This window comes from Chaetodon trifascialis, chromosome 3, assembly GCF_039877785.1.
Source record: "Chaetodon trifascialis isolate fChaTrf1 chromosome 3, fChaTrf1.hap1, whole genome shotgun sequence".
Classification (NCBI taxonomy): domain Eukaryota; kingdom Metazoa; phylum Chordata; class Actinopteri; order Chaetodontiformes; family Chaetodontidae; genus Chaetodon; species Chaetodon trifascialis.
In genome coordinates this window covers 7,610,976-7,632,774 of record NC_092058.1, presented here as the reverse complement: position 1 = coordinate 7,632,774, position 21,799 = coordinate 7,610,976, and the positions used below count along the sequence as shown (strand labels likewise).

The following is a 21,799-nucleotide window of genomic DNA, read 5'->3' as shown; positions in this document are numbered from 1 at the left end:
TGCATTAATGAAGACGGAACAAGCGCTGTGGTAATGACGAAGGATTTGAGGCTTCCATGTGAGAGAGGGATCAAGAATGCGCTGCTGGAGAGGCTCATTACTGTGGCCCACACCGACTTATACCTGTGTGAGCATGCATATACGCATATTTCACGTGTGGGAGACAGAAAGAAATATAGAGTTCATGCGCAGGGTGTTGCACGCCCGACAATGTGTATTATTATGTGCACAACGGGTATATATAGCCCACCCGTGCATAAAGGCATACTGAACCTAATGCTGAAGAAAATACCATATGTACATTAGAACATGCACAAGATGCACAAAACTTAAGCCTGTGTGTGTTCTGTCACACTGGGTTCAGCCCGATTAACGCTGGAGGCCTCAACAAGTAAGATACATCCCGTGTGGTTTGTAAGACTCTGGAATCAGGGAGCTTATCAAATCATACATATACTGTACTGCAGGCGGCCGCTGGGGAGTATTAGATTAACCAATACGCTAAATAAGCATTCAAAGAAAGAGTTTCCCAAATCCACTCACTACTTTGGGATGATACTTCATACTGATCTTATTTAGTGAGGTGGTTCCCACTTTTTGTCATCTATTTACTTATTTTTGGCTTTTAAAAAAGATTCAACATCAATACAACCTACTTAGAACTATGACTAATACGATAGTATTCATGGCCTCCGCCCAACTTCACTACAGTGCAGAACACCTACAGACCAGGCACCTCACACCGAACACCTACAGTGTAACAGCCTACATAATAAAACTCATGCCTTACACCAAGACCCAAATTTTATTGGCTATACTGACAGCTAACATGATTATCATCTGTGATGTGAAAACACCAGATCCCTGCAGTCAGTGAAATAAAAAGTCTGCGCCCTAATCATAGGTTGGTAATAATATCCTGACACACTGCAGAGCGGCTGTCCTGCATGGTGCTGGCATAGACGGCATAGTGTTGATCGCATTGGAAGGCGGTAGAGGAAGCAGTGCCAGAGTCTGGTCTGGTTCAAAAGCAGTCTAGCATTCAGCACTGGAGCTGAATGGGAGGGGGTAGCAGAAATGGGGGTGAAAAAACGGGGCATGCATCACGCCGCTCTGCCTTCCACTTCCATCACCTATGGTTGTAACAAATGGTTCTTTTATTATTGATTAATAAGCTAAAAGTTATTTTTTGGGTAATTGATAGATTTTCTGGTCTATAAAATGTCAGAAAATAGAGAGAATGGCAATCACAATTTCCCAGAGCACAAGGTAAAAAATCAAAACCTATAAATACTGAGTTTATTTATTTATCACATAAGAGAAAGAAAGGCAGCCATTCCTCACGACTGACAAGTTGTAACTAGGGAATCAAGTAAAGCGCAATGACTTAAACAATTAATTTAGTATCTCTTATTATCAAAATAGCCACTCATTAACTTTCTCTATTTCTGTCAAAGTTACACTAGATTTGTAGTTGGGTCATTTTCAGGCACAGTTTGGAAAACTTTGTAACTTGCCATCCTGTGCTACTTTGTACAATGACAGACGGGTTACTGCGAGACAAAGCACAGTATCATGGAAGCAAAAAAAATAATAATTGAATTACTGTAGTTTTGTATTTGTATTTCATGTCCTGTCATGTATGAAAAGACCCTGACTGAACACTGCAAGCAGTCTACTTGATTACAATAAGTGAGATATTTAAGAAGTATTTGTGTAGGACTGATTCTCTCCCAAACCTTTTTATCAATATATGTGGTTGATCACTGTAACTGATCAATAGAAGCAATTTCCACAGTAATAATAAGTTTAACTGACTAGTGTTCATTGCAAAGGTAGCAACATTTAATCGACTAGTCACACACGTCCCTACTTTGGATGAGGTGTGAGATTGTGGTGAAAATAGTACTTTGGAGTCTGGATTGTGAATGAGCTTTTTAGATGACAGCAGAATACAGAGGAAAACAAATACATTTTCAAGTTGATTTTGAAGTCTGAGTGTTATCTGCGAAAGAATCTCTCATTTTAATTACCACTGAATTCAAATAAGCTGCTACCTCACCGATCCCAGTGAAAGTGATTAGAGTAATATCTGTGCTAAAATGTGTAATTGTCCGTGAAACAATTCCGAACACATGACAGTACTTTACAAAAAGCAATTCTTTTTAAAGTCAAAGAAAGGTGTATTATTTTGCAGGGAGCCGAGCAGTAAATAGCAATCACACCTTCAGTAAAGTAGAAAGAGCTATTACGCTTGTCGTGGCTGGCTGGATAGAAAAAATGTGTTAAATAATTCATCAAATGTCCAGATGTACATGAACAGGACATATTTTCTCCATAATGTAAGCAGATGTAAACGCAAGACTGATTGGAAGAAAGGCTATGGGGTAAAAAATGAAATCAAATAGCATTCCTATTAATCATTTGTGGATTATGACAGGCAATACCTGGCTCCTGCAGGGCAACAGTCAGAGTGATGAGATTTACCAAGGGGTCTCCTCTCTAAAGTTATGAAAGTGTCCATGGCGTGGCAGCAGACTTCTGACACATACTGTTCTCTCACACGGTTCAGAGCTCCTGCTGTTTTTCAGCCGGTGTTATTAATTATTCAAATCAATATATAAAGAGGATCAATAACGCAAAAACAGCACAATTCACAGTTTCCGAGTTCCATACGGTATTCAACAGCAGACGCAGCTCTTGTTCTGTGTTCTGTGCCTTTCGTCCATACTAAGCAGAGGACAATTAATCCTACACAAACAAAATAACTGTGCTCGTGTCTTACCTTAAACAGGCGTAGTATGTTGGCCACCATGATGGAGACAGAGCTGGAGGAGGCTCCAATGACGCCCACCACCCTCTCAGGTTTGGTGATAATTGGCGATCCCCCGCCCAGACATTTGACATCTGTCCCGTCCTTCTCGATCAGAGCCTGCACGAAGGTGAGCGACTGCTCCAAGGCGTGAGTGTCCCTGGAACAGGTGTCCAGCACACGTGCCCCGAGTGTGATGTTAGGCAGTAGATTATTGTCATTATTGATGCGGTCAAGGGCAAAGAGCATGGCCTCCAGTCTGTGTATACCCTTCTCCTTCTTCAGCTCCCCACACGGTTTGCCATCGTGGCCCCTGGCGTGTACTGGGAAGAGTCCACCTAAGGAGATATCCCCGTCAATGCGAATGGAGTTCAAATGCGTGTGTCCCGGCCCTTTGGGTTTGGCAGCCTGAGCGGCCTTGAGGGAGCCGTAGAGAAGGAGCAGCAGCAGCACCGGCACAATCAAGCTGTTTCGCTGACAGCCGGTCCGATCCGGTCTACACGCCGGGGGCTGAAACATGACCATAGCCTGAGTACGCATCCACACCGCACAACCAAACCCAGCAATCAGAAGACAACAGAAGCCAGGTATTATTTTATGATGGCCAGAGGGTTAATTGCAATACCTCTTGAAGCAGCTGGCACAGAAAAGGCTTCCTCTCATGTCTCTCCTCTCTTCCAGGCATTCAATTAATGTAGAATATGAGCTTGGCTCTTTCACAGGGTGTAATCCTGTTCTCCTCTCCTCTTTCGCTCCCTCACTCCATCTTCTGACCACAGTGGTGGGCAGCTGCTCTTGTGTCTGCTGTTATGCACAGGCTTGCCTATGGAGATCCTTCACTTGGGGCATTAGGAAGAACAAAGGTGAACGATAAGCTTTTTCTCTCTGTCTCTCTCCTCTTCTCTCTCCCTCTCTCTCTCTGTTTCTTTCCTCTCCACCTCAATCAGAAGTTTTAATCTCCCCGAGTTCCCCTGGGCAGGGATTTGGTATATGTCAGAGCCCTCAGGCCTGCTTAGGTCCACAGGCTTCAGAGTGAATTCCTGAAAGATGAAAAAGAGTAGTGAGACAGTGCACAGTGAAAACAGAAAAAACGAATTTGTATTGGTATGAGCTTTTCAATACTTTTTTTTTTTTTTTTTGCTTAACCTTTTTACTCCAGCATTATATGGAATGAAGAGACAGCTCTGCTCCCGAACTCATTTCTTTCTCGTATGCAGCTTTTCTGCATCTACCATTTTGAATTCGAAAGGTTTCCATGAACTCTCAAGGTTGACGGGGCTAAGTGTCACATCTCTGTGCTTCATTTTCACCTATCAACCTTGCCAGCAGATGCACAAAACTCTATCTCAACATTGTGACAATCCTAGACTATTATGTTTGTATTTCTGCTGCTTACATCAAACTGGTAAACTGAAACTGTTTTATGGTTCCAGTAACACACGACTGCGCTGTCAGCATCAGCCCACTGTCACTGATTCTTTTACAAATAAAAGAATAAAAAAAAGAATAAAAGAAAGAATAAACAAACTAAATGTACAAAATGTCAAGAAAAGACCTATTCTTACAACTAGTTTCCTTATTTAAACAGAAAAATACAACCATGCACCTACTGAATTCAACCTTCTCTCTGAACTGAACTAAGATGAGCTTAATTGCCCTCCAACAATCACCAACTCTATTTGGTCAAAATAAACCCTTAAGATGTGCAAATATTCTGGCCCTACATGCCGTTTATCCCTGCCATTGCTGTCCACTTTGTGCTACTGGGATCACTGAACAGAGCCTGGCGCTGAGCAGCAGCTCTCACTCATTTTTCAGAGGCAAACCATCAAATTAAAAATAAAAAAATAAAAAATAAAAAAATAAAAATTGGCATAAAAACAAGTGGCAATAGACATATCCACCCAATCACCCAACCCCATTAAGTTACTATTCAGTGTTTGCATTTTCTTCGAAATGATCATTTCCTGGAAGATGTATCGCCATTGCTGCCACATTACTTCTTCAAAGCCTCTCAAATCATTAGAAACATTAAGGGTTTAAAGGTAAGTTCAGAAACACTGAATAGAGTACTGCTGAAGTTGATATCTCTTTGTACCCTCTTTGTTCCAAATGAACCACTCCAGTATTACCCAGGTATTTCTGCTTACTACAGGCAAAATCAATTACATATATCATAATGGAATTCACATGTGGGCCTCAGAGTCTCTGCCTTCCAGGAGCAGGAAAGTACAACAAACCAGTAGGGGTATGGGCTAAGAAATGAGTTTTAAATTGTAATTATGCCATTACAGATGGAGAGCAGCTTTTATATCCAAAGTTGGCGAGAAGAAAAATATCCACCTTAAGAAATCGCTGCAATATGCGAGCTGACTTCTGATTCTAAGCAGCCATTAACACAGAAGAAACTGCATGTTTTCAAAAAGACTGAAATATTATCCAGATCACTGGTGCCTGTAATTTTAGCCATGAAGAGATAAAGATATTTTTCATATACTGATCACACGTAGGAACAAAGCTTCAATACACTGAAAATCTGAAGCATTAAACCTTATTTTCAGGTCTATGCTGGCAGCTATCCCTCACTAGAACTGCAACTAACAATCATTTTTATTATCAATTTATCCTCTGATTATTTTTTGAATTTGTTGTTTGATCTATAAAACACCAGCTACTAGTGAAAAATTTAAGTTGACTTCAAATAGCTTTATTGTATGCACACTAAATTGTATGATTGGATAAGTCATATGAGACTAATCCTCACAGTGGAGAAGCTCCGATGTTTGCCATTTTTCTTTAAAAATTGACAGAAAATATGAATCTATTTTCAAAAGAGTTGCAAATTATGTTTCTGGCGATCAATTAACCACATCCGTTTTGCTGTGGTTGTGTTCATTGTCTCACTGCTGTGACGGTTATTTGATGCAGATTCTGTACAGATTCAACTGTTGTAAACAAGCTCCTGAGGTACATAATGCAGACATAAAGCTGCATTTTGAGTTTCTAAGCTCCATCCTGTAATGCACATCTACACACCCTGACACTTTCATTCCTTCCCTTTGCCTTTCTTCTCCCTCTGACACACACACAATTCATGCATGCCATATATAGACACAAAATATGCCACTACAAGCTATCCTGTATGTACATATCTAGACCCTGTTCATTCCTGAAGCTGTAATAGGCTCTGAAGGAACAATCTCCATGCACACAGTCACAGAATAGGGCTGTAGACATTGGTTTTCCAGCAGAGTGGGTTGAAGCCCTGGATCAGCAATGGCTGAGATTCATTGAGAGCATATTGGAAGTGACAAGGTCCTTTGAATACACCCAACTATCTCCCACTGAGTGAGAAGTAATTTTTCAGAGTTGATTCACTGCAGGTCCACTTTAAGTGCTGCAGAGCAGATGACAACTGGACAGCCAGGCAACTCACCTTAGCCCCCATAACCCAATACAAACCATGCAGCAGTATATCTAACAACGGAACATTCACTGAGGAGAAGACAGTGAGCTGCCAACACAGCTCGGTATAGATAGGCAAAAGAGAAAAATGCAGCTGTAAACATTGAAGAGTTCTGTTCTGCAAGCCTGCAGATTTCAAGACAGATGTCGTCAAACGTCATGTTTGTACAAAAGAAGAGCTGGTAGGGAGACAGCTCATATGTCTCCCTCAGACTGAAAAACAGCCAGCCAATCTGAAGGAGGATCTCAAGTGCAACTGAGGGAAAAAGATCTGGCACCCAACAAGATTGCATCAAACATTATCATGCTGATCAGCTTGTTTAGTCTTGTTCCAGATCAATATCGTATAGTGTTTCCTCTTTGACCAGGTAGGTAATTCATTCTTTAATCTTAAAGATCCTAATGCTACGGGGGTGGGCTAGCTATATTCCACCGAATCATTCATTTTTGAAACTACCATCATTCTGCTGAAAAATCCCATTTTAATCAAGACCACCTTTCAAAGCTCTATTCAACATGACATGTAGTGATGTAGTAACTGAATGGAGAGTGCGCTATTAGCATACTTAGTGAAATCCGGTTACACATTATTAAGGTTTTCACTGTATATCTTCCAGAATTCAGCTCTAATATGCTGTATGTAACACAGTGGCTCGTACTACAATTTTTAAGCCTGACACACTGGAAACCCATCTCAGTTTTGCTCTGTGTTTGAGGCACATCAATGAACACAGGGCTAAAAAAGGAAGAAAAAAAAAGACAAGTTACAAGGACGCTGAATGAGAAGACAAATGTGTGTATATTTACAGATCAGCCCGTAACAGTATACCTCAATACCCACATACAACAGAGACTTGAGAAAAACAAAAATGTCAAAGACAGCTGCAGGTATTACAGAAGATTCCAATCAGGAGAACAACCTTTCCTCAGGTGCAAACGCATGTTTCTGAATAGACTGCGTTTGTTTCAAAAGGCCATACAATAACCTTCAGGCAAATAAATGTGTGTTGTTACATGGCCACACAAGCTACACGAGCAGCTGAATCCACACCTTTTTTTCTGAAAAGTGCAAAAGCTGTCTGTTTTCAATACTATATCAACAATTTAAAGATGTTCTGTGTTCACTTTCTGCTCATTAAATGTGTCAGAAGGTTTAACTTCCTGAGTATTCTCGACTTAAACATTACCAAATAAAATGATTTTTAATGCGTACAAGAAGACACAGTGTGGGTGCTGCTCTACATCGCGTCTGTCTCGCTGCGCCTACACACCTGTCACCACGGCTAGTTTTCAAGAATACTGACCATTTTAATATTTAGAGAGTGTTGCAACAGTTTCCTGATGTTTGAGGGAGGTCTGGAGACAGCTTGTGTTTCACTAGAACATAAATAGCAGAGTCGCTGGGTAAGATGTGATCCAGAAACATCTGCAAACACACTGCAGACTTGGGGTGCTAAGACTAACAATGCAATGAACAGATTCTCTTTTCGCTGAGAAGTGTCCTTTCCGCTCTCTTCAACCCGCCTGCCCTTACAAATGCACTTCAGCGTAACATGTGCTCTCCTTGAAGATGAAGAATGTGTTGTGAAGAAAAGCCCCAACACCTTGAACTCCCTCGTATTTTTTACCACTTCACGTTAGAAAATTCACAGCTCTAACCCGAGCATTTTACAGTCCAATCAGTACTGCAAAAGGAGCATAATAAATACAAACAGGGAAACATCTGAAATAAATGTATATTTATTTTCAGAAGATTATTCCCCACTTCATCTTCTGAGACCCGAACAGCTGCTGGTTGGCAAAGGCAGCCAAGGAAACTTTTAGAGATGCACTGTAGCTCTCCTCTCACAGATGGGCAGGAGGGGCTCTCTAATTGACACTCCAGCATGTTGATGCTGCACAGCAGATCAATAGGAAGGTAGAGGCAGGCTGCCCTGAGGAAAATGAATGGAGAGAGCAGGGCTAAGCTGCACACAAGGACTGGAGAGCTTAGGAGAGGCTGCCACTCGGTTTATAGTCAAAGAAAAAATGACTGAAATGAACCTTAAAAGGATGCATCAATAAGAATGGATCAAACTTTCAATGTTGCTCTTTGTTCACATTTGTCAGTGGTCTGGGGGTAATACCTTAATTTCTGAGCATCAAAACCAGAAACCTGCCATGCAATTAGTGCAATACAATAAACTGAGCATGCCATCTGTCACTGAGCTGCTTTTTCAGCCCAACTCAACCCAACTTTTCCCAGCCTGAACAGTTCTGACACTGTGCTAATAGAAAACATTTTTTCTTTTGACCAGCAGTTTTTTGTGTTATCATTACTGTATTATTGTACTATTATTGTAACCCTAACCCTAACCAATATATAATCAGCATCCAGAGTTACATTAGGTAAATATTATGAACTATTTAGGACTGCAATAAACATTTCAGAATCGATTAATCTGCTCTTTATTTTCTCGATAATTAGTTGAATCGTCTTGTGCAAAAAAATGCCAGAAAGCAATGAAAAATTCCAATTATTATTTCCCAGAAGTTGTCATCGGAAACGTTCTCCATCTCAGGTGCCGTTTATCAATTCCCACAGTGGCAAGGAAAGGATGTGCTAGTGAACGATGATGTTAACGGACTCACTGACGAGCAGGTACAAGTTAGCTGCTTTGGCTAGCTAACAAGCAGCAAGAAGTTTACTTAGTTATCTGTGCAGATAAGCAACTGGCCATCACTGTTCATATTTTCTTATGCCGTCAACAGCATAATGTTCTAAGATGTGTAATGCTGGACAGCCAATCACCCGCATTATTAGATCTCGATCTCAAGTACAAGCATGCTGCATGCTCATTGGCTCACTGATACTGATACATTTACTCCTTAGGAATCGAAATTTGCTCCCGCATGCCAAGGCATTTTTTTGATAGTATTGAAGCAATTTGGTCAGTGCCACTAACCTATCAAGCTTCGTTAAACAACCCTATTACAGTAATTAGTTAACTGTCTCTGCTCTAAAGCTCTGAGAGCAATTCAATATCACCAGCAAGGTTCATAATTACGCAAATGTTACAAAACACAAAACACAGCTTTAGATTTTTCTTTAAGAGACAGGACTTTTTCAAGAAGTATCAAAATTTCCATCAATGCACTGCTGCTGCTGCTGCTGCTGCAGTGTTTGCATATTTTTTTTACAGGAAATCTTCAAGCCTGAATACGCCTCCATGCATCACTACAGAAAGTCTTGATGAACAGAGCTTTTATTGCCAGCTGACACACTATGCATTTGAAAAGAGAAATCTTGATACCAGTTTGTGCCATACTTAACAATAGAAAGGAGCCCACACTCACTCAGATCTGTGCAGCTTGAATGTGGGGTTTCGTCTCTCTAAGGTTTCAAAGTGTTTTTAAGCTGCAGCACCTCAGCCACCTCAGGGAAGTGTTTCCCTCCATTTTTGAATACTTCACAATAATAACTGATTACAGTTGGTAAAGAGGAGACTTCCTCTCAAAGCAGAGCTGGCTATGCTGCAGACTGCAACAGCCAAATTATGCAAAATTACAGCTAAAGCTTTCAACACAATTGCCATATGAGCTTACCATGTATTTTAGTTTGCCCTTATTACAACACTTGTTTGGCTCAATGTGCCTCCATTTTTATTCTGTACTACCTTAAGGATTTTTACACAACTATTTCTACACAGCTGCACCAGGTGTAAATGCTGCTGAAAAGCCAGGATACAGCTGATCAGAATCAGTTTGCAAAGTAAATCCTTGTCCATCGTTGACTCAGTATGACCATCTTTCCAATCCTGGGGAAAATCAGCAGGAATGAGCGTTTCTGGCTTTAATAATGAGTATCATTTTTAGAAAATTCCTAGAGCACACTCAGACCACTCTTAATTTCTGACTTAATAATGATTTAAAGATCTTTTAGCAGTGAAATTCAATACAGAGGACAGCTAATTATGACTAGTTACTGAGATAAAGTTGTTGCCAATGTCGCAGTGTAAGAGATGTCCTACTGTAATTGCTTGGCTTGTGAGTAAAGCCAGGATGGGCCATACTGTCTGGGTATTTGTGTCTCAAGTTTCTGTACAACAAAATTCACCCTGAAGGAGTGTAGGGAGAGAAGAAACAATTATTTTTATCATCAATTCATCTGTTGATTTTTTCTAATAATCAGCTATTTTGTTTATTAAACATGTCAAAATCGGGAAAACTCTAATTACAATTTCCCAGAAACCCAGATGACTCTTGAGATTGGTATCCGTGCCTGTCGCTTGTGATGTAATTTGCTCTACTTTTACTTAATTTCCCAGTGTGGGATCAATAAAGTCTTATCTTATCTTATATTTGTCCGATCAGCAGTCAAAAATGCAAAGATATTCAATTTCCAATGATATGACTCCAGAAAAAAAGCAGCAAATCGGGACATTGAGAACATTTTTTAAGAGCTGATTAAATCAATTTTCTGTTGTTAGATTAATGGTGAATTAATCAACTTATTTCAGTGTGAGGATAAAAATATAAAAATCTAAGAAAAAAACAAAGTGGCTACATGTGAATTCTTCACAAATGAACAGGTTCAAACTGATGGGCTCATGTCCAGTATGATGTATTTTGCACACCACAAAGGGGTCTACTGGGAAAAGCATTTTTTATGAAGACAAAAATGATTAAAAGGATCCCAATCTCTTTTCCCTTGACATCTGATGTGTTTTGTCACTTTTGGATGTAAAGAGAGACCGGAGCAGGGCGCTTGAATATTGTAACTCTGGGGCACATTAATTACAGAAACAGCAAAATGCAGTCGACAGTTGTGATTTATTTGGAACTCTGAGATATGCGGTAAATCTTGTGAAGACATGATATTATGTAATAGCTGACTGTGGCCGTTTGATTTCCCTACGCTGGGAACCCTGAGGAAACATAGTTGCAATTTATCTCTTGAAATATCAACTTTACGACAACCACACCAGAGAGCCGCTCCATTTCTGTGCCAGCTATAGAAATTTTAGGACATGCAAACAAGGATTGCTAAGAGGCCAGAGCTGTGCTTTTTCAGCACAGCGAATGTAATGTGTTGTTTTGAAGACACCGTAAGTCATTTGGAAGACGAGGTTGAGAACAGTGCAGGGAAGAAGAAATGGGCCATCCCTAAATTTTTTGTTTACTTGCACTGGATGCTTTTCCGTGCAGGCTAATGGAGGGCTAAGATCACTGAGCTGCATCTAGCAGGAGATAAATGGACTGAAATGTGAGAAGGAGCCATGATTTTCCTGCCCTGGAAGAGCAGAGGGAGAAATCTCATGCTGCTTAAAAAGGATGAAGATGCTATGAAGGAAAGCCATTGGGAAATCAGAAGAGCATATAAAACTGTTGACTTCCTTTTCACTGACTGACTGATTCAACGACGAACAACTTGCTATGATGATGAAATACACAGTCACACCCACATGTTCTTCAGTTCCGACCCTTCGTCTTTACAATGTCTTATCCTGTCTTCACTGAGTCTCCTATACTCTTGTTTAGGCTCTCCTTGTGGGGAAGAAAAAGCGCCAACTCTACTTATGATTCATCAGTGCTACCGGGTTTCTTCTCTATAAAGCTTTCAATTCCTACCTATCATCACATGCACACCTTGGGGCCTGGATTGAATATGATTCAGAGAGCAGGCTTGAATCTTGAATCTACAGGTTAAAATATATCCGAACAGCCCAGTCTCTCAAAGCCTCTGGCGCTGAAGGCTGCTCTCTCACTTGCCCGCTCTGTGAAGCTGGTTAATGGTCCAGTGAAAAAATGGCATGAGGTGAACCATCTCCAGCCTCCTGTTGACTCTAAGCGGTGCTTGGTAATGATGCCTATCATACTTCATCTTACGGGTGAAATACACTTTTTTTAACCTTGTTTTTAGAAGACAAACTAGAACATCTTAGTATGCACGGAGCTGGAATGTAAAGACAGCTTTATCACAAGCCATCACTGTGAAGCGCCCTAGAAAGTGTCTGTGTAGGGGAAGAGGGGGAGGGGGTCACAGTCAATACTGGAGGCTGCTACTTCTCAGACACATTGATTGATTTACTGTATCTGTTGAGCTAGACCTGCCTGTCTGTCAGGATTAAAGAATTTGTCTTATCAAACCTGTGCCCCCGAGAGACCCATTTCCAACAGACTCACTTGACGCTGCAACATATGGAAAACTGGGGCATATCAGCAAGAATGAGTGGTTTGGAAGTATAGTCTGTGTTTGTAAGATTCCTCAAGATAATGGAAACAACACGATGTAGAGTCACACAAGCATCAAGTGCTGAGTGAAAGCTGCAGTTGAGATTCGAGTCTCAATCTGAACTCAGATCTGCTTATTGGATCTGAATCCTATCGCGTCTCTTGTCAAACCATTCTACATAAACTGCTGGGAAAAGAGTAAAATGCATGACAGAGTGAAGTCTTCCAAGACCAGAGCCATCACCTGCATCACCTTCGCAAGACTGTACATACACTTTTAATCTCCTGCAGCTTATACAAAATTCATAAGACCCAGGGACTCTGGGGAGCAAATCCAGAACCAGAAGGCCTCCCTTCTGAGTGCAATTTTGACAGTATCTCCAGCACATTCAGAGTAAGGAACTTTTCTAAGCCAGTGTATCGGAGAAGATCCACAATGGCCTGATGAAATGTGAAAATTCAAGTGTCTTCACCTATTACTTATTCGGGAACACACAAGGTCTACAACCAAACATTACAAGAGGGGATCATGGGTGTGCTTTTGAAATTAACATTGGAAGACAACAGGGAACAGGCTTATAATGTATCAAAAATAAAAAAAAGTAATAAATAAATAAAAGGAACATTGAAATACAAGACAGACTCTCATTAAACCATCTTTTCTGAAATTCTGCACAAAGTAGTTGGAATACATTCCAAACCAAAATATGTTAAAATCAAGCTTTGGTCCAACTTTTGGAGCCTATCCGATCAATCTTAACACAGTTAACCCGCTGAGACTGTCTCACAGTGCTGTCCCAGCCCTCCCTTTGCTTAAGACTGTGAGAAATACTTTCATATGAAGTTCTGCCAGAGCAACAAAAAGGAACAAAATCACATAGCATTCAGCTTCTTGTGCAACTCAGTATTAATTGTATTTCATGTTCAAAACGAAAAAGAAAATGAGCCTTCATAACATACACAATACAATGAAACACATATTTGTTTGTTTCACCAAAACGAGGATGAAAATTTCTAAGATGCAACGGCCAACGCATCTGTACCTGGAACCTCAGTTACATACAATCACGGATCACACAGTAAACCGCAGATTTATCCAGTCAAAGAGATCCCGGTTAGTCTGGGTCTGTGTGCACGGAGCAAATACTGTCAACTCCAGCAAACACACCGACTGCAATGAAACACAGATCCAGGCTCACAGCCTCCACATGAACAACCGTCCAGGTCATAGTCAGTACCATGGCGGGCTTTTCCGCAAACAGTAACGTTACATCCAACAGACAAGAAGGATGGATTTCACTCACCAAATACCTCTGGATGAATGTCCTTCATGGCGGAAAATAGCTGAACAGCCTCTTAATTTTCCACTGGATGGCCTTCAGTTCTTGTAAAACAGCGGAGTCCATCACTGTTTTGGCTAACATCTAGTATCCAAGTATCTTACGTTACCGTAACTACCTCCCCTTCCTATATTCGTCGTTGCAGGTCCAGCTTTTTTAATAGTATGGGCTCTTATCAGATACAGTTTTTAGTCAATGTGAATTTTGGGAAGTGGACATTCATAAACCTGGTTGCTTCTACTCAACGTTAAAGAGCAAACTTAAGTTCACAGTGAGCATAACAACTAGCTAGTTAGTTAGCTAGCTAGCTAAAACTTTGGTTGTTTAATTTCGATAACTGCTAACGTTTAACTGACTCTCCGTTTAATTAATTAACCTAACCCTAAGTTACTTGAGGTCACTAATCTTTCCCAGACATTTCCAGAGTCCTGACCATTAACAGTCTCGAAGTAGCCGCCTGTGCTTAGTTTGATACGTTTTAATTCAAATATGCTAATTTCACCGGGCTACCCTTTGACTGCCCGGTGCTTCTAAATAGACACTGACTGACAGTCACCATTTCACCGTTTGCTCCGGGGGGGGGGCGCTGTTTCACAAGAAACAAATTCAATAAAAAACAAAACGAAAAGAGGACCTTAATGACATAAATTTTATATTAATTATTTGCTTTATTTGGATGAAAATAACATATTAAATAATATGTATTAGGAGACCTAGCTTCAGTTTGCTCACATGAAAATACTGACTGTGTGCCATTGATGAGAGACCCAGTTACTTGGCCAGCTTTTTAATAACCCATCCCCTGACTTTTCATGCATTCAGATGGCTGCAGGTGCAACTCAAAATGAATGGTAACATTGCTCTGTCTCATGTCCACAGCTGAAACATTAGTGGATTAATCAGTTGTTCTGCCAGCTGAAAATTAATCAGGATCATTTAATCTTCTCAGTTGCATTTGAGGTAATAATGTTCTCTGATTGCAGCTTTTCAAGAGTGAAGATTTGCTGCTTTCTTCAACGCATATGATTGTAGAGTGAATAAATTTGGGTTTTGGACTATTGGTTGGATAAAACAAGGCATTTCTAGATGCCACCTTGAAATCTGGGAAATTATAATGGCCATTGTTTTGCCATTTCACACATAAAATTATGAATTGACTGAGAGTAAATCACCATACCTCCAGCCCTCAAAAAGACAATTCTAGAAGTGGTAATGCCACCAAAGAGAGAACCTCTACCAGTAATTATTAGATATGAAATGATGGTCCTTGAACCCACCAGAGAAGTTTGGACAAGCTTCATAAAATAATAATTCAATAAAGATAGAAAAGAAATTAGGATGGCAGGGTGTATTTTTACACGTGATCAGACAAGAGTTCATCACCACAGTCCCATTGATGCAAAGCACCACCATCATCCTCATCAGACCATCTACTGACCAGTGCGTCATCCCTTTGTAACACTTTATTTTCCAAATTAGAGGCAAATTTTTACCTTGTATTGACTACAAATGTGAAATGTTTCTGTTTTTGTGTAGGAAAGAGGCTTTTCTTGTAGCAACAGGTGCTGGATCTATAGGCTGTTCTACAGAGAGATCATGCATGTGGGAATCCATATGCATAACTGATTACATTATTCTACCAGCTTATGGGTGTGAACACCTGTTTCTTAACCTATAACTTTACCTTTCAGACAGCTTCAGGATGAATTCTTCAGAAATGTTTACATTAAGAAAACGAACAGAACAAAGCCTTCATTATCCTTCAAACTCTTGTGTGAAACCAAGGACAAACACAAAGAGTTGCAGACGAGCAGTCTACAGCCCACCGGTCCTTTGAGACCTGCAGCAGATGTTGGTAGTGTGGCGTCTTCCTCCAAAGCTGCAGGTCGGCGTGAGCACTCACCATGTGATGCATGGCCAGTGTGCAGGCTGGAACACTTTCTGTTCACCAGCTTTGAATCTCGACATGTACAGCAAAATGGTAACTGTCAGCAGTCGTAGCTGATTTCTTTGTTATAATGAAACACCTACGGGAATCTTTGACGGTGCTTGTCAATAAGGACTCAGAGATTTTCTGGTGAAATGTGACAGTGTCTCAACCAGACTTGATTCAAGCTTAGTAAAAATGCATTGTGAGAGTTTGGGGCTTGCAGCAGGAACTCAGAAACCATTAATGTAAGGCACTGACATTACTGGTTCTGTAGGAACAGGTGATTGGATAACAAGATGGTTTTGCTTGAATGGCGATAGGCAAAAGACCAGTGTACTGTGCAATGAACGCCTGCTGAATTGTCCCTGGCACTGTTTTTTCTAGCAATTGAAAAACTGCATTTCCAATAGATAAATACACACCAATGTGCCGTCTGCATGTACATTATCTATAGAAGTATTCATGCCATTGGTTTGAAGACAGTGGTCGTGGCAGCAGTCACATCGTGGTACTTTGATTTATACATTTCTGGCATTGTCACAATTTTGATGCAGCCTGTTGCCAACGCTTCAAATTGGCAAACAACATATGTCCCACAGTGTGATGTAGCACTACCGTTTTGGATTGATGAACAAAGATTTCTCCCAGTTTCTTTTAGGACTGTCGGTTTCTTCCGTGACAGCCCAAATTGGCACAGTGCATATATGGAAGTTAAAATCTCTTCTAAAATCTAACCAGGTGTTACACCTCAACTCCAGATGGAGTAATGCTGTTGTGCCCACTGATGGAGACAGAAAAACAACAAACCAACTTAAGCAACTCCACTGCAAGTATCAGAAACATCAGCCTCCAAGTGAATATGATGCACACTTTTCTGAACTCCACAGGCGAATACAGGCCTTTCCAAGTGTGTAATTGCTATGTGCCACATTGGAAGACAGCACAACAATGTAATCTCAAATGAGATTATCTGAATGAAAAAGAAAGGGACATTGTTAGAGGAGAAAGATGTCTCTTCGAGAAAATAATACTGCCTCTCTGTCTGCATTCATGTCACAATTCAAACATCAGTTTACACTGCCATGACTTCACAAGTTGCCCTGAACACTGTAACAAGTCTTCAGGGGCAGGAAAGAAGGATGTCACTGACAATTTTATAGAGTGCAAAGCTCGACTGCTAATGAGGTTTTTTTTTTTTTTTTTTTACCAGTGGCAAACATAACAACTCATTTCCTGTGCAGAAATCACAAAAAAACATGGCAGCATTTCTGATTATGAGTCACTTTGTGTTCTTGTTGTGCACGAATAAATGGACATTCAGTTATTTGTTGTTTTTTTGTTAACCAAAGTCTTGTGGAATTTTGCTCATTTGTGACATTGTTTTGTTTGACACTGTGCAGCCTTTTAGAGCGCCCTCTGAAACATTTCTAATAGTCTCTCCTTTTACTTAAAACAGTTTTGGTTAATGGGCATTTTGGTCTAGTCACAGCAGCATCCCAGTGCAGTATGTGAACATCTCCCCTGACCGTTTAATCAGGTGTTAATTAACTGACACAACCTTAGAAACCAATTTATGATTACTGTTCTCCTCCCATTCATCGCCCAATATGTTTAACAAAGATATATTCAGAAATCCATTTGGAGAATGGCGCTATATTGTCAGTATCTGAGGTAATAACCAAACAAGGAAATGACTGCGACTGGACATCAAATTAATTTTAAAAAGTTAGCGCCACTTATTAAACTGCCATCCTATTTGCTGTGACGAGTGAAAGCGTTTAACTGTACAAACACATCAACTCAAGTCCTGCATCCACATTCAAAACAATAACACTCGTGAATATGAAAAGTGCCTCTTGTTCAACGAAGTGTGGCTGATGAGATATGTATAAATTCATGAACAGGTGTATTGTGTGCCATAAAAGTGGCCTTTCAGCACAAAGTGAGGGTGATTGTGAATTATTTATGTTAATTTTTACATACATGCAAACTCACAGTCACACACAGGAGTCTATTACATCAACCTTGTGTCCAGAATTACACCTGTAATAATGGATTTTCTGAAACCACTGCTGTTTTTGGAGAAGTGTGATGGAGGAAAAGTCAGGTGATCCCAGAACTCATTAGGATTCTTCTCTGGTAGCTATGAGTGTCTGGACAAACTTTTGTGCCAATCCATCTAGTATATGTAGAGATATTTTTCTGGATGTGTGAAACTTTTGACCTGTTGGTGGCAAGAATAAAAGACACCAAAGTCTGCTAGGTTCATCATCTTAATGTCCGTCACTTTCATGGCTTCCATATAATTAAGATGACCTGAGATAATTCAGTCTGGACCAAAGAGGAACTGACCGACATTCTCATCCCCTGAGCCGCACAGCTAATGTATCTAAAGGCTGCATGGAAATGATTACATATATTAAAACGATAAAACAAATCTTGCTAATAGTCCACATAAAACAAAATTTCAATTAAGCTCTTTATATGATTCTATTCATGTATCAATAATCACATTCTCATGTCATAAAAGAACACCACTCAATTGATCAAACTTCCCATTAAGACAATAACATGGACGTAACAAACGGCAGTAATAGCTGAGACTCCACGTACGTTACTCTGGCTGTGCTTCCTCTTGCTAAGAGCATTGTCATGCAGACAATCGCATCACAATGTAAACAAGTACACTTTAAAGCACACACAAAAATGAATAAATGTGAAGTCCCTCCACTTTGGTTAAAACATTTACATTTGGGATTTCATGGTTTCTACTTAATAACAGTAATATGTTAATTTGGTCATTTAAAATTCTTTTCATCCTCTTTTGTGATGTTTTTCAATTATCTGATAATAAAAAGACATCACATATACCAGTTGTTTTCTTCCGCTTGTCTTCTCTTACCTTCCAAGCTTATAAAATAGCCAACAGGATAACAAAGGAAGAGGAAAAAAATCAATGTAATTGACCAGTGTGTGGTCACTGTGATAGTGAGTGTAGATACAACTCTCTGATGTTAAAGTGTACAGAAGCATCTTCCTGCACTCAGACGAGCCGGTGGAGGCACCGCTGAAACTGAACAAATTCCAAAATCTGGAGTGCCGAAATTTGATGACATAAAGCGTCAGGGTTTGAAACCTGCAGCATGCAAAGGAAAAGGACGCGCCGGTGACAGATTGCTTTTTTTCTGCAATGCTAGTTGTCATGGAGATGGTCGTAAGTTGTTGTAATGTCAGGGTTTGATGTTGCTCATTAGGCCAGTAATGATCTGTGGATGGATTTTAGGTGTGTGAGCTGTGTCTCATTTGAAGCCATACACTGGCATCCGGGTTACTTCAGACACTAGTGTTTACTGAGAGATCTGAGCCATTTCGTTGCTCCTAATGTCATGATTTACAGTCTGATAGTGGACCCTAATGGATCCATCTTCCCCTTTTTGTTGAGCAGAGTAATCGATGAAAATGTAGGTTTCAATCGTTTTGCTCATACAGCACACTTTGATTGTGTTTATGATGGTATTGTTATTACTGGAGGTTTAAGTGGTGGTATTGGCACTATTATCATAATTATTATTGTTAATGTTGTGTGTTTTGGACTCGTGATGGCACATTTATAGCAGGTGGTTCATCATTTTTTGCCTGTGATGAGCCATTGTGGGAAATTCTGGCAGGGGATTTGCTTTTATGCCACACAGTTTGACTCCTTAACTCCCTAACAGATACCGAACATCTGTCAAAAATTCTCAGCAGTGTGACAGTGTGTTGGGAAAAACAGTCAATATTTCAGCTACAGTATGCAGTATTTACCCATTCAAAACCAAATGGGAGCTCTACATTGCATTTTGAAGCTACAGGAGGCAGTTGTGTTTAAAAACACATTTTATATTAGTCGAAATCAGTCTGTACTCTAACATCCAATTCAGTGTTACTGACACTACAATAATTAACCCTGTTTAGTGAGATTCAATTCTGATGTTAGTACCCACAGAAAGGACAAAACTTTTTCTCCTTTTTAGATTGTTTTTGGGGCATTTTTTGACTTTTGGGACAGTGAAGAGACAGACGGGAAAGACGATGAGGTAACCCTTCAGCTATCAAGTCACTGCAACGAGTCAAACCTGAGACAAAGATGCTTCCCAATTAGAAACAAGTGAGAGCCCTGATCAGAGAAAAAGAGCTATGAGCGCCAACTTCTGCTTCTCTCCCGTCCCTTTAAAGCAATCACAGACTGGCCGGTATTGCTGGGTGCAATTTAATCACTTCTCAAGCCATGATTTCTGGGTTGTGAACTTTAAATTGTCGGAATAGTTGCCTGCTGCTGCCATTTGGAGCCGCCATTGCTGCCAAGTGTAGTTTTAAGCTATATGAACCCACATATTGTACGTTCACAGCAGCATCCGCAATATTGACAGCTTGTGACAGGATTCAAACAATTTCCATGGGAGTGCTCCAACGCGAGCAGGAATGCACCTTATATGCCTCAGATTGTAGGTCCTATGAATTTTTAAGTGTGCATAGTGGTGACGAAGGAGTTCTTGGCATATAAAATCATACAGAGTTCGGGCCCCCAAGGCTTCATGTTCCAGCCCCGGTCCTTTCCTTTTGACATTAAGACCGGAACATGCTCCCTCACAGGAAAAGCCCAGCTTCTGCCTTTTAATGAAAGGTGTTCATCATCACCTTGTCAGCAACAGTGTGTGACTACGACAGGTTGATGCCACTTAGGCTCCCTAAGGGGAGCCTCGGCTGTCAAGCAGAATTTGCAGTCCTGCCATTTTACCTTGACAGACGAACCAACCTGGACAGGACAGGAGACTGGGGCCACATAATGGGCCCTCCAGTTGTCTTCCCCTTAAAAAAAGTGAAATGGATGACATTTGTGTCTTATTTGAGTCCTTAGCTGCATCTTGTTCTGCTGTGCTAGTCAGTCTGTGTTTGCACCAACAGATGAATCAGAGCATTTCTTTCACCATCATTCATCACCCACGCCATCACATCACAGTCCTCGAAAGGCCCTCAGAGGTCAGTGTGGCGGAGATGACTGGTCTCTCCCCAGTCTCTCCCTTGGCTGCCACGAGCAAGTCCCTTTGCTTTGCCCCAGTTCCCCTGCTTGGGTGAGCCCTGATCGCAGGCGTAAGGGGGGTTACAGTAATGCTAGCTGACATCCTGAGAAGCTGTGATTGCTTCGAGGGCTTTGTGGGCGGGCTGGGTGGACGGTGTGGGTGGCGGCGGAGGGATAGGGGCCGTGTCTCACAAGGACCTTTAACAGCCTTTTAAAAGCTCTGAGAGGGCCGGCCTGACGCCAGCCACTCACAGGAAAGAAATTGCTGACAGAGCTAAAGGGGAGGGAGGGCAGTGGGGAGGAGCAGAAGCGTGCAGCAGTTCCTGGAATGCCTTTGAGTTCATCACGTAGTCCCGTGATCCCTGCGAAGATCTAGCCACACCACAACCTAATCGCCTTCACTGTTTTCACTGTGTAATTACAACCATTTGTGCTAAATAATTCACCAGGTGCAACCGCTGAAATAGCATCCAGCACTCATGGAATGCACTTCTGTGAGTTTTTCCTCTGCAGCCTATTACACCACTTTAGTCTTTGTCGGGTCAGCCCAGCCACTGAGATAGAAACATCCTACATTACAATCCAATGACCTGGTACCACTCACAGCAAGCTCACAGAGTGCCGTGTTTGACCTATAAAGGTCTGACTAAATTGGCTAATACCATGCTCTGTGCTCTGAATCCTCTGTTTCTGTGGACAACCATCCATCGCCAGACGGGAAATAAAAGGCATTATCCAAAAAGAACACTAAAGTCCTGGGAAGCTTTATTACTCTCATTTCTTCAATAACTCCCTCAGACTTCCAGTTGCGTGCCATATTTCATCTCGGCACTGAAGAATGAGTTTTCTGACAGTGAACATGAGAAATGCAAGAGACTCAATGGGCACGGCTGGAGGGGGGCAGCCTACCCACAGAAGATCACAGCAGTGGCAATGAATGCATCAGAAAACACTGCTGTAGGCGAGTATAAGTCAACAGT

General features: G+C 41.0%; 1 protein-coding gene across 1 annotated transcript in view; it reads right to left on the bottom strand.

Moving 5' to 3' along the window:
• LOC139329251 (metabotropic glutamate receptor 4-like) overlaps positions 1–21,799 on the bottom strand; it is a 152,054-nt gene that overhangs the window by 119,630 nt on the left and 10,625 nt on the right. The window contains exon 2 of the mRNA XM_070959449.1: positions 2,786–3,852. Coding sequence (XP_070815550.1) covers positions 2,786–3,352 — 567 coding nt within the window. The 5' untranslated portion in view covers positions 3,353–3,852. The remainder of the gene's footprint in view (positions 1–2,785; positions 3,853–21,799) is intronic.